Genomic DNA, 14,016 nt, shown 5'->3' on the forward strand with positions numbered 1-14,016 from the left:
TTTATCTCTTTTTGGATATAGCCTTGGTAGTGGTATTGATAGGTCCATGGTTTTATAGCCCTTTGGGCACAGTTCCAAATTTCTCTACAGAATTGTTGAATCAGTTCACAACCATTTTTCCCACAGAGGATGTCCATTTTAGATGACAGAGCTAGAACTGCAAGGTGTCTCAAAGGCTATCTTTTTCATCTCCCTCATAGTTAAGTAATGAAAAGTCAAACACAGGATGGAGGAGTGACCTGGGTTCTAATTTCACCTTTGCAAATTCCTAGCTCTGTGACATTAAGAAAGTCACTTAACTTCTCTAAGGCTGTTCCATCATGTGTACAATGAAGACTTGCACTCAGTGGTCTCTAAGCTCATGTACAACCCTAAGTTCCTATGACCAACAATGATCTACTATGAACCTTTTACTTTCATTCCATTTTCTGAATCTTTTAATATTGCCCTCCCCCATTTATGCTTCTATGTTTTAAAAAATTCTCTAGTAACTTCATTTTTCTTATACCTTTCTGGCTTCCACAACTGTTGCTTCCTACAGAATATTCTTAGGGGCAGCTAGGTAGAGCAGTGGATATAGCACCAGGCCTCGAGTAAGGAAGACTTGAGTTCAAATCCCACCTCAGATTCTTAGTAGCTGTGTGACTCTAAGCAAGTCACTTAGACTTATTAGCCTCAGTTTTCTCATCTATAAAATGAGCTGGAGAAGGAAATGGCAAATCTCTCCAGTATCTTTGCTAAGAAAATCCCAAATGGGGTCACAAAGAGTCTGACATGACTGAAACAACTAAACAACAAACATGGAATATTCTTAATATTACATTAAGTAACTATGCTCAGCCCCTGCTTTTCTATCTAGAAATTATTCTGTTGAAAATATGATTTTTCTGAAATTTTGGTATCTTCTCAAATACTATGGAATCATGTAGAGAATAATCATAAACACCTGGAATCTCATCAAATACTAAAATGTCAAGTTCTCATCATATGAAAAGTAAATGTTTTCAAGATACAGTTCTGGAAAGACTTCAGTTAACAGTTGTTTTAATTCTTGTTTTGGCCGAATGAGTAAACAAAGTTCCACAAAAGAAGAAATACCTAGACATCTGTTTACCTGATGTACAAAAGTTAGCAAGATTCACTATAATTAAGATGAGAAATAGGAAATATACTCACTTTTAGGATCAGCCTAGACAGATTCAGATGGAGGTTTAAACTGAGAAATCTAGTTTCTTTGGGTAAACTGAGAGAGGAGATGCAGTACTAGACACGGAGAAGGCTTTCCAGAAATGTACCATTTTCTTCTGCCATAACTCTCATGCAAATATACATCCTTATATGTATCAATGTAGAGGACTAAAATTGTAAAGACTTTCCCAATTATCTCTTTACTAGAACTAGTCAAAGGAACATTGTCTTTTTTTTATCCATTTCTCTACAAGTTTAAAAATTACTCAAACTGAGATGCTGTAATCTCACCTAATATCAAATGTTAATTTTCCCCCCTGAATATTAGATAGTCAAAGGGAAGAAAATATTGGAAGATCTTCCATTTCATAAGTTTCATGATCATGAGAAATGCAATAAAATCTCCTCAGGAGGATAATTTACTTTTATTTGTTTTGTTTGCCATATTCTCAGGGGTATTTATTAGAGCAAACAATGGAGGGAAAAAGTCCCCTCCAGCTTTCCTCTCCAGAGATGAATATTAGGCAGACATAGATGACTCTCTATCATAATCAATTGTGGTAAACTTTTAGTTCAGGTAGACTTAAGGTCCTAAGACTCAAAGTCCAGCCAGGAGAGCATGGGAGCCATGTTCCTCCCTGGATGCCTTAGGATAATGTAACCAGCACATCATCCTTTGACTATATGTAGGATGCAGCAAAAGAGCAGCAGTGCTGACAGCAGCAACATCTGGCTTCTTTTCCTGTTCATGCTATGAATGATGATCCTTGATCAAATATGGGAAGGAAATGTCTCATCTGGATATTTTCTTCAATCTCTTAATTCCCTGCCCTAAGCAGGACTACAAGCTATATTTTTTTTCAATCCGCTTGTGAAGACAGATTTCCCAGCATCAGCCCACTTAACTAGATTGAGGGTAATCCCAGTTCATTCTGCTTGGAAACCAAACAGAAAACACATTTTGCCCACCAAGTTTCACGACTAATGCTAGGCACTATTTCCCACTCACAGGTTCTAATCATCATATTAATTGCTGATTAATTCTATATTTTTTTCCATAGTGCTCATAATTATGGGTAACTCTAATTCCAATAGTTCTGGAATGGAGCACGAGACATAACAGAGCATGATTGTCTAACCTGTCCTAAAATTCTATTTACACTATATATGCCACAACCCCAGTTAGTCTCCAGTCACTGCTCATCACCTAGATGTTTCATTTTTGAATGTTCAGATATACTCTTTGCAGCTAAAACAGTCCCTTTTAGAAACAAATTTCAAGAACCACCTCAGCCAGTTCTGTTCTTAAGAGAATGCATTCTTGGTTGATCTCCATTCACCCTAGGGCACTCAGTATATATTTTTTTCATTGGGAAATATAAAATTATGATCTTTCTGGGCTCTGAGGTTAATTTTGAGGGCTTTGGAGTTGTCACCTGCTACTGAGGCACTTCTCAGCATCTTCAAAGTGCAGGTTGGCACCAAAGTTGGTCTTTTGGGAGGGAGATCAGACTCCTCAATTAATAAACAATTATTACACCTACTATGTGCCTGGACCTGTACTAAGTGCTTAAGAAACACCAAGAGGCAAAAGACAGTCCCTTCCTCAAGAAACCTGGAATCTAATGGGGGAGACAACATGCCAACAAATATATTCAAAGCAAACTACGTACAGGAAAATTAAATAATCAAGAAAATGTGAGCATTGGAATTAAGAAGGGTTGAGGAAGATTTCATGTAGAAGGGATTTAAAAGAAGCCAGGGAAGTCAGAAGTCAGAGTGGAGGAGGGAGAACATTCCAAGAATAGGGGATAGCCAGAGAAAATGCTCAGAGTTAAGAGATGGAAGGTCTTGTTCATGGAACAGGAAAGAGGCCAGTGTCATTGAATCAAAGAGTATGTGTCAAGAAGTTGGGAGTTAGAAGACTGGAAAGGTAGGAGGGGGATAGATTATGAAAGGCTTTGAATGCCAAACTGACTGAATGCTGAATATACTGAATATTCTGCAAGCAAACCATTTTTAGCACCAGCTTTTCTATCTAGAAACTATTCTGTCAAAAATATCAGTGATTTTCTGAAATTTTGCTATTTTCTCAAATACTGTGGAATCATGTAGAGAATAGTTACAAACACCTGGAATCTCATCAAATGACAAAAGGTCAAGTTCTCATAACATAAAAATAAATGAGCCCAGGAGAAAGTTCCTGCAAGACTTTAGTAACACTAGGTTAAATTCTGGTTTTGACAAAATATAGAAGAATAAAAATGAAATTCAGAGACAAAATACCTAGAGAGCTGTTTGCCTGATGTACAAAAGTTAGAAAGATTCACTATAATTAAGATGAGAAACAAGAAACATACTCACTTTTACAAGTAGCCAGGATAAATTGAAATGGAAGTTTAAATCTAGAGAGTTGTTGATTTAGACAAACAGAGATATTTAATACTCAGATGTGGAGAAGGCTTTAGACAAATGTACCTGGGGCAACTAGGTGGTACAGTGGATGGGGTGCTGGTCCTAGAGTCAAAAGACTCATCTTTCTTTCTTTCTTTCTTTCTTTCTTTCTTTCTTTTTTCCTTAGACACTAATTTCTTTATTTATTTTTGTTTGTTTGTTTTAATTTATTTAATATTTTTAGTTTTTAGCATTTATTTTCACAAGAGTTTGAATTACAATTTTTCTCCCCATTTCTACCCTCCCCCACTCCAAGATGGCATATATTCTGATTGCCCCATTCCCTAGTCAGCTCTCCCTACTGTCACCCTACTTCCTGCCCATCCCCTTTTCCCTGACTTTCCTGTAGGGCAAGATAGATTTCTATGCCCCATTGCCTGTATATCTTATTTCCTACTTGCATACAAAAACTTTTTTTTGAACACCTGCTTTTAAAACTTTGAGTTCCAAATTCTATCCCGTTTGCCCTTCCCTAAGAAGGCAAGCAATTCAACATAAGCCACATATGTATCATTATGTAAAACCCTTTCACAATACTCATGTTGGGAAAGACTAACTATATTTTGCACCTTCCTATCCTATCCCCCTTTATTCAGTTTTCTCCCTTGACCTTGTCCCCTTTCGAAAGCATATGCTTTTGATTACCTCCTCCCCATATCTGCCCTCCCTTCTATCACTCCCCCTTTTTTATCCCCTTCCTTCTTCTTTCCTGTGGGGGTAACATACCCAATGGAGTGTGTATATTATTCCCTCCTGAAGTCAAATCCAATGAGAGCAAGATTCACTCATTCCCCCTCACCTGCCCCCTCTTCCCTTCCCACAGAACTGTTTTTTCTTGCCTCTTTTATACAAAATAATTTACCCCATTCTCTCTCTCCCTTTCTCCCTCTCTCAATATATTACTCTCTCATTCCTTAATTTGATTTTATTTTTTAGACATCATCCCTTCATATTCAACTCAGCCTGTGCCCTCTGTATGTGTATATATATGTATATATATATATATATGTGTGTGTGTGTGTGTGTGTGTGTGTGTGTGTGTGTGTGTATGTATGTACGTATGTGTGTATATTCCCTTCAGTTACTCTAATACTGAGGTCTCATGACTTATACACATCATCTTTCCATGTAGGAATGTAAACAAAACAGTTCAACTTTAGTAGGTCCCTTATGATTTTTCTTTTTTGTTTACCTTTTTATGCTTCTCTTGATTCTTGTGTTTCAAAGTCAAATTTTCTTTTCAGCTCTTTGCAGTGAGAAAGCTTGAGAGTCCTCTATTTTATTGAAAATCCATATTTTGCCTTTGGTGCATGATACTCAGTTTTGCTGGGTAGGTGATTCTTGGTTTTAGTCCTAGCTCCACTGACCTCAAGAATATCATATTCCAAACCATTCTATCCCTTAATGTAGAAGCTGCTAGATCTTGTGTTATCTTGATTGTGTTTCCACAATACTCAAGTCATTTCTTTCTGGCTGTTTGCAGTATTTTCTCCTTGCTCTGAGAGCTCTGGAAGCTGGTGACAATATTCCTAGGAGTTTTCTTCTGGGGATCTCTTTCAGGAGGCGATGGGTGGATTCTTTCAATTTCTATTTTACCCTGTGGCTCTAAAATATCAGGGCAGTTCTCCTTGATAATTTCTTGAAAGATGATATCTAGGCTTTTTTGATCATGGCTTTCAGGTAGTCCAAAAATTTTTAAATTATCTCTCCTAGATCGATTTTTCAGGTCAGTGGTTTTTCCAGTGAGATATTTCTCATTGTCTTCCATGTTTTCATTCCTTTGGTTCTGTTTTATAATATCCTGATTTCTCATAAAGTCACTAGCTTCCACTTGCTCCAATCTAATTTTTAAAGTAGTATTTTCTTCAGTGGTCTTTTGGACCTCCTTTTCCATTTGGCTAATTCTGCCTTTCAAGGCATTCTTCTCCTTATTGTCTTTTTGGAGCTCTTTTGCCATTTGAGTTAGTCTATTTTTAAGGTGTTATTTTCTCCAGTATTTTTTTTGGGGGGGGGTCTCCTTTAGCAAGTCATTGACTTGTTTTTCATGATTTTCTCACATCACTCTCATTTGTTTTCCCAATTTTTCCTCTACTTCTCTTAGTTGCTTTTCCAATTTTTTTTTTACAATTCTTAACATTTAAACCACACAAATGTATGTTTGAACCATACAAATTCAATGCTTTAAATATTTTTTTTCATTCAAAATCTTGAAATTAGCCATCAAATTAGGTGAATGCATTTTTAAGTTTTCTTACACAGGAAGTCACTCATTACCAATATGTGGAGATTAAAAGTAATATTACTTGTGTGATACATGAGTAGCCAGCTATTGCTAGAAAAACCCTGCCCCCAGCCACTAACTACAAACCCCAGTTTGCATAATAAAGAGTGGACTCAGACTTTCTGGAATCTAGCAAATGTTCCTGGGGCTCTGTGCCTTCTCCAAGGAATGTCAATAGATAAGATTATCCCACTTAATGATAACCAGTCAGAATCTGTGATCTGTCAGGACCTTTGTTCCTGTACCCCCAGACCACCCTGTGACTTGGCATGTAAATTTCCTATATAAACTACCCTTTCACTTCAATGCGGGGCCATTTTTGATTTGGGCTAATTGCCCCTAAAATGGACACCAGCTAATAAATTCTCCATTTAAAACTTATACTCTGTGGAGTGTCTCACTCACTTCTGGTACAACACTTGTTTATAACCAAATGTTACAGTTTCAAACTATCACATTTTATCACACCCTTTTTTAAAAAGATGAATTCATATATATAACAAAATTTAGAATTCACAAGCATCTCTCAGATTTTATAGCCTAAGAGAACTCTAAAAATACAATTTGAAAATAAGATAACTTCAATTACATTTTCAGATTATCACATATACAAATTATTTATCCTATCACTTATGGCATTTATGTATTCCCTTAAATACATTTAATTTAGCACTCAACAGTTCTTCTTCTGAGCTACCCACTACCTCTAGCCCAAGTATTAGTAAAATTTGCCTAGCCATTTGAATTTGGCCCCTTGCTTTCTCCAAGCCTCATTTTATACATACTGGCGATTAACAAAATGCCTAAGGATTTTGAGGGGAGTGTGGGTCACTTTCTTCCAAGTAAAAAAGTATTTGGACTCTTTAAGTCCTCTAGGTTTTCTCTGTCTCTGATAATTTGAGAAAGGATTTTTTCAATTGCTAAAGAGTATAAGAATTATAAAAAATCAATCACCGATTGACCCACCCACAGTCTTCCAATGTGGGGTGTTGGGGAGGGGGTGGTCAAGAACACATGGCAGCTAAGAGCCATGGAGACTCAGCTGCCATTCTACCCCTATGCAAATCCCTTATCTCCAGCTTCTGTCTCTCTTTCTTTCTCAATTTTTACTGAAACACTTTACTCTCAGCATTCCATCTTCAATCTCTTTCCTAATCTTAACCCAAACTGCCTCAAACACTTCAAGTAAATAATAATAAAAAAAAAAATTATACTCATCCTGCTTCTCTTTTTTTCCCAGCTGCTTTTTACCTTGAAACTTAAGAGCTAAATGAATAACAATTTAATCACATTCTTAACAGACCACTGAACCTTTTAAAGTGATCACCCAATTATCATACAGTAGACCCCTTTACTTCTGCAGTTTTAAAACACTTTGCTTGATACACTGAGTCAAAGCAAACACAGATTTTTTTTTGAACCTTTTTTTTTTTAATCAGCCCTCTCTTCCTCAGGCTATTGGCTTGGTTCAGATTCCTTATCTAACAATTTGCATACTAAAGGAGCCCATTTCAGCCTCCCTGTTTTCCTCCAATGCCTTCAAGGGATCTTTTTTTTTTTTTTTGCTAATTAATACCTTTTTCACCTCTCAGTTCCTACAGTTAAAAATTCCCACAACATAAAACAAAACTTTCCTTAAACACACAGACAAGACATTGCACATGAACAATTTAGCAATGAATTCAGACCCATCCCAAGCATTAAATTGAAAACAATATACTTCATGACCCCTCCGAGAGAGAGAGAGAGAGAGAGAGAGAGAGAGAGAGAGAGAGAGAGAGAGAGAGAAAGAATTTTTTTCCTTTGAACCTGCTCCCTAAAAACAATTTGCAGGTATATTCCAATGTGCCCATTATTAATAATTTGGCAGATGGAGTTCTCTTTCCTTTTACCCTGCCAATTACCCAGAGAAGGTTGCCCTGCTCCTTTCAGCCACCCGGGTCCTCACTTGTTGCCCCTCCAAGCCAAACCACAGGGTCACAGACCAAAGGACTCATTTACAATCCCTCCAGGTAAGGCTCCAGGGTCCACCTAGGATTTGGACCTCTGCCAATTAATGACCCAAGAACACAAGCATCCCCGCTCCCATTCATTCCAATCAACTCACTGAAAAGGCCAAGATCCAGATTCCATGAGAGGGCTTCACCATCCCAACTCATTGTGAACTCCCATTTACAGAAGGGAATAAGCATTTACTAAGCACCTACTATATGCCAGGCACTGTTCTAAGGGCTTCACAAAGATTACCTCATTTGGTCCAGCATCACTAATTTCCTTTTAAGCATCTGGAATTTGACATCCTTGTAAGCAGGCCTCTGAAATGCCACTTATTCAAAAGAGAACTTCCATTATTTTTTCATCAAAATCCTCACCTCTCCCCAATTTTCCTATTGAGGGTGAGGGAAATGGCCTTCTTCCTGGTTACTCAGTCTCAAAACTTCAGAGTCATCATCAGTTCTCCACTTAAGCTCATTCCATGTATCTGATTTGCTGTCAAGTCTCATCATTGCTACCTTTACAATATCTCTTGTAATTTTCCCTACTTACTGAGATGACCCTGCCCCAACCCCAGAGCCAGGAACTGGTTCTTTTGCTTCTTTGGACACTCCTGTTGCTACCGCTAAGGACGGCCCACATAGAATGTTCTTATCCTCTATGAGCCTACAGCTGCAAGACTCAGAATTGTGCTCCACTCCCTCTGCCCTGGTATTCTTTAAGAACCCCTTCCTCAACCCCATCCTCAGGCACTCTAGTACCTTGGTGTTGCACAGTAGGCCCTTGGCAATTTCCTAGTTTTGCCTGTTTTGGTAGTCTTTTGATGTCAGGTTGATATTACATAGCCAAATATGTTCCCAAAGTGGGCACTACAACCCCCCTGGGAGCACTGGAATGATGAGAGGGTGGTAGTAGCCTCAGGTGCAATTGAGGGGCATTGGATAAAAATAAGGGAGTGGTAGAAGCAGAAGGAAAGAAGAGAAGATAAAAAAGTTTTGAAAAAAACATTCCTACATTTCATGTTATGTAACAGAGTTAAACTGCAGTGATTACATTATTTTCTAAATAAACACACAAAATGCAAGTTAAAACCAAGTAATAGTCAAGTCGGCTGACAGGTCTTAACAAGTAAGCATTAGCAGGTGAGTGTGTTGCTCATTGTCCTACACTATTGAGAAGTCCAGGATGTACTGGCAGGAATATGTGCATGTAATGACTTGTTTATAATACTGTGCTATACAGTTCTACAATGCAATATTGCATCATCAAAGTTTCAATGCAGGAAAAAACCCCACAAATTTACAATAAATTATTAAATTTAAGATGTTATTTTAAAAAATATATTTTATATCTTTTTGAAATAATGCAAATTTCAAAAAAATTAAAGGGTTAAAGAAAGTAGATTTGCAGGGGTTGTTGAGTAATTTTTTTAAAGGGGGTGGAAGGCTGCTTTAGTGAGTTAATATTTTTATTTTTTCTTTATCTTTTTTATGTCTTTTGTACTGTACACACTGGTACATAGAGTATGTGCAGTATATATAAAGAAATTTACAAATACTTTGGTTTAAATGCTAAAACTGTTTTTAAACAGATGGGCTGTGTGATCAGAAAAGTTTGGAGACAACAGTGCTAGGGTTGACGAACCTATACCTTAAATAGTTGCCGTGACAGGAATCCAAAGAGCTTAATAAAAATTGAGATGAATGCTTCCCTTTTTTGTATTATTCTTGAAAATTCAGAATTTCTCCTCTCACTCCTAAGACAGGACCCTTTGGGCCTTGTTAGTCCATGACCTGTCCATCCTCAGTGAAAGAAGGAATGACTTCATCAATACAAAAGCACTTCGGTATTTAATTTCAGGGGAAAACTAAGTCTCCAGGGTGTATCTGCATTTCAGTGGGAGGGTTTGAGCTTTCCATAAGCTTGTTAGGGAATTGTTCCTCAGGAACTTTGGATTTCTCCTTCTAAGAATTGTCTTCCTGGGTGATTCTGTTGTCTGAAGGAGAGAAGCTATGGCAGTCATGGCCCTTAAAAAGACTGGATGTTGTTGGGAGTCAGGGAGGGTGGTCATATTGCACAGATTTTGTTATGGAGTCCTGAATAGCCGATGCCAACAGGCACTACAGCACACAAACAGGAAATCTGCTTTAAAAAAATTATTCAGTGTGCGAGTCATCTCACCAGCTTCTGATATGTCTGATGTTTCCACAGGTGATATTTATATATTGTCCCCTTCAAAACTACCAGAGCTAGAAAACAGAGATGTGCTTACCCACATTTTGATCTAGGAAAGTAGGCTTGTAGGCAGGAAAGGCACTTATTACAACCAGACAATACTTATCTCTAATATGTGTTATCATTAATGATGGGGTTATGGGATCTGAACTCCTAAAAAGGAAAAGACCATGTCTTTGAAAGCAGCCCAGTCCTTGAGTTTTCCCACACATTTCAGCAGCCCAAATCACCTGGGCACCAAGAATTGTGCCTCTCTGGAGGCATCTGGCCCTTCCCATCCCATCTAGATGCTCAACAGTCCTTTCTCAGTGGCTCTCAGCCCATCCCAGACCACTTAATACATATGTATATTTCAATGGATCAGTGATTTCGTTGATGTAGGTGCAGGTCTCAGTGTATCATGGGACTGTCATCTAAGTTCTTTCCTTAATCCTCCACAGGTGCTCCACCCACCCAAATGATCTGGGAGCCTTCCTCCAGAGCTCTTGACAATCGGCAGTTATTAATACAAGTGCATAGACCATCCATCTACCATCCTCTTTCTTATCCCTTGCTCTTGTTAGGTGACTGACCCACTGTCTTTTCTCATCATATATTTGCTAGATGACACTTTTTAGCACTGCTTGTTGTGTGTAATCTAAATTTCTTGGTGGTGGTTTGATGCATTCTATTTGTACTTATCCTTGCCTAGGGCTGATCCACAGTATAGATGTTTTAGAAATGGATATTAATTGTTCTTTTCAATTCAATTTGAATTACAGTTTTAATTCAACTTCCTTTTGATAGAAAATTGTTAATATAAGGACAGAAATTTTTAATACCAAGTGTAATATTACTTGCCACTTCCTTAATGCCAGAATTTCAGTAATGACCTCAGATTCCTACTCTTAAGTTATTTACTCTCAATTAGGTTGAGCTGAACCACACCCTAAGCCCCCCACCCTGGGATTTTGCCTCCCAAAGTAACTTAGTTTGAGCCCGATCTCACCTCCTCATGGCAGCAAGGGAACAACAACCAGAATGAGGTGGCTTTCCTTGCCCCAATTGCCTAGGACCACTGGGGTCTCATGACCAGGACTTGCTACCTCACCTATCTCCTTCCCCCCTCCTAAAAATACAAAAATTTTTTCATGGATGTCTTTTGTGGGGAAATATAGGGGTGGCAGGTTTGTAACCCTTTTGTCTTAATTAAAGATGATTTATTCGTCAACTAATGGCTTTGACTTTTTTCAGAACTTGACACTTTTAATTATTATTTTAAAAAATATCAATAAGAAAACTCATTAAAACATTTCAAAATAAATTGTTGTTAAATACAACATTTGAGGAGTTGATTTCAAAGCATGGTTGAGATGCCAGATTCAGAATTTACTAATGAATCTACAATGTAAATAAATTTGGCCAGATTGTCAAAAAGCAGTAGGTAGAGTTGGCAGACAGGAATATATAGCAACCAACTATGTATACTTGAGTATCTCCTTAGTAACTTTCAATCATTATCATTCAATCAATAAGTATTTGTAAAGCACCTACCGTATTCTAGGAATAGTGAACTAACTTATCCATTTGATTCAACCCAAGCTTCTCCTCTAGGATTAAATGAAACTTTCTTTGATTTGTCTTGGTTCCAGGAGGTGCAGCTATGCTTTTTTTTTTTTGAGGGGGAAAGGCAGGGCAATTGGGGTTAAGTGACTTGCCCAAGGTCACACATCTAGTAAGTGTGTCGAATGTCTGAGGCTGGAATTGAACTCAGGTACTCCTGACTGTTGCTCTACTCACTGAGTAGGGCTGTTGCTCTACGCACTGTGCCACCTAACTGCCCGCAGCTATGCTTTATATCAGAATCCACAAGGCTGAATGGCTTTCATTCAGTTTTTAATCCCTCTCTGAGAAAGAAAGGATGTTTAATAATTAGTTGCCAATAAGGTAACTTGCCAATCCAATATTCCTTACCAGGTATGAATTCTCCATCCATCTCTTTTCTCAGTCCACTCAATACTCTCTGTTGTCTCATTGAAATAATCAGAAAGAAAAAGAAAAATAGTTAGATATTTTGATATGAATATGTGGAGCTGGAATTCCTGAAAAGGATTCTAAAGTTGCCTGCCTATATTTTCTTTCTTACCTTCTTTGCATACCCCAATTGTGGTGAATTACCATCATCTGAATGGGAATTTCATTTCTAAAGAAAGAGCTGAAAATTATTTTGTGAATAAATTGAATGATCCAAAAAGGTAATACTGGGCTTTTAGTAGACTGTGAGTGCCAACTGGAGGGAATTAAGGATTATAGTTGTCAATGGCTTACATACTTATCTGAAAGCAGTTCCTAAAGAAAGTTTCCACAAATGGTGTGTGATAGTAATGGTGACTTTACTGAAACAATTACCTCCCAAAGTAAACTACTTTGAAGGACAGTTCTCAGTTAGAAAAGCACATTTTTGCTAAGTCTACTTAGAAAAAATCTTACTAAGAAGATTAAACCTACTCTTTGTATGTTTAGAAAACAATCTTATTTGGGAATGGAAAGGGCAAAACTGGGCAGTTTGCAATTAGGGAAAAAGGAGAAATAAATAAGAATGTAGTGAACAGAGAAGGCAAAGGAGAAATAGAGCAGCAAAATCTTCAGAGGTCCTCTCTTGTACACTTATAATTTTCCTTTGTGCTATTTTTTTAATGAGTTTTACCAAAAATATTATGCATTTGAGTTAAAGATCTTTTTGACCATGTCCTTAAAGGCTTGTTTCACTTGCTGGTTCCTTAGTGTATAAATGAATGGGTTCAGCATGGGGGCAACAGACGTATTCAGCACTGCTACCCCTTTGGTCATAGCCACCCCTTCCTTTGCTGAGGGTTTGACATACATGAAGATACAGCTTCCATAGGAGATGGAGACAACAATCATGTGGGAGGAACAAGTAGAAAAGGCCTTTCTCCTTTGCTGGCCAGAAGGAATTCTCAGAATGGTTCTAAGAATGTATGCATATGACAAAATCACTAATGCTAAAGTAAATATGAGTGTAAAAACAGCCAAGAAAAAACTCATGACTTCTAAGAACTTGGTGTCTGTGCAAGATATCATCAGCATGGGAGAAGAGTCACAGGTGAAGTGATCAATGATATTGGAGTCACAGAACTCCAGCTGGAGGCCCATAATGACTGGTGGAAAGATAATGAGGAAACCTGCCAGCCAAGAGCTGATTACAAGCTGACTACAGACTTTGGGGCTCATAATAGTCATGTAGTGTAGGGGTTTGCAGATGGCCACATAGCGGTCATAGGACATGGCAGCCAGCAGAAAAAATTCTGTTGAACCCAGGAGGATAAAAAAAAATAACTGAGTTGCACAAGAATTATAAGAAATTGTCCTGTCCTCAGTTAAAATAGTGACCAGGAATCTTGGAATGCAGACAGATGTAAACGATATTTCTAAGAAGGAGAAATTCCTGAGAAAGAAATACATGGGAGTCTTAAGGCGAGAATCCAGCAAGGTAAGAGTGATGATGGTCAGGTTGCCAGTTACACTCAGTATGTAGGTGAAAAACAGAAAGAGGAAAATTAAGACCTGTAAGTCTGGATCATCTGTCAGTCCTAGGAGAATGAACTCTGTTACTAATGTATGATTTCTCATGGTTGACTATTGACTTTTCTCCAGATCTGCAGGTGGAAACAAAAGAGCAATAATGAATTTTCATTTTAGTAAGTCCAGAGCTTTCTTTTGAACATCTCTAGGTATCCACATGTGTTATAAATATCCCAACAAAGGAAGAGGAACAAAATAGTCAGCTAGAGTGAAAAAATCTAGTTATCAGCGGTGAAATCCAGACAGCTAGCATCTTCTCTTTCATCTAGGTATCAGACACA

The 14,016-nt window shown here is 37.8% G+C and overlaps 1 protein-coding gene across 1 annotated transcript; it reads right to left on the reverse strand.

Annotated features, from left to right (window-relative positions):
• Positions 1 to 12,847: 12,847 nt before the first annotated feature.
• On the reverse strand, positions 12,848 to 13,783 carry LOC118850604 (olfactory receptor 6C76-like). The gene has a single exon (XM_036760141.1). It carries the CDS (start codon positions 13,781 to 13,783, stop codon positions 12,848 to 12,850), a length of 936 nt encoding a protein of 311 aa, XP_036616036.1.
• Between the last annotated feature and the right edge of the window lie 233 nt (positions 13,784 to 14,016).

This window comes from Trichosurus vulpecula, chromosome 5, assembly GCF_011100635.1.
Source record: "Trichosurus vulpecula isolate mTriVul1 chromosome 5, mTriVul1.pri, whole genome shotgun sequence".
Taxonomy (NCBI): domain Eukaryota; kingdom Metazoa; phylum Chordata; class Mammalia; order Diprotodontia; family Phalangeridae; genus Trichosurus; species Trichosurus vulpecula.

Coding starts and splice junctions, on each gene's coding strand:
- LOC118850604 (XM_036760141.1), bottom strand. CDS start 13,783: ATGAGAAATCATACATTAGTAACAGAGTTCATTCTCCTAGGACTGACA.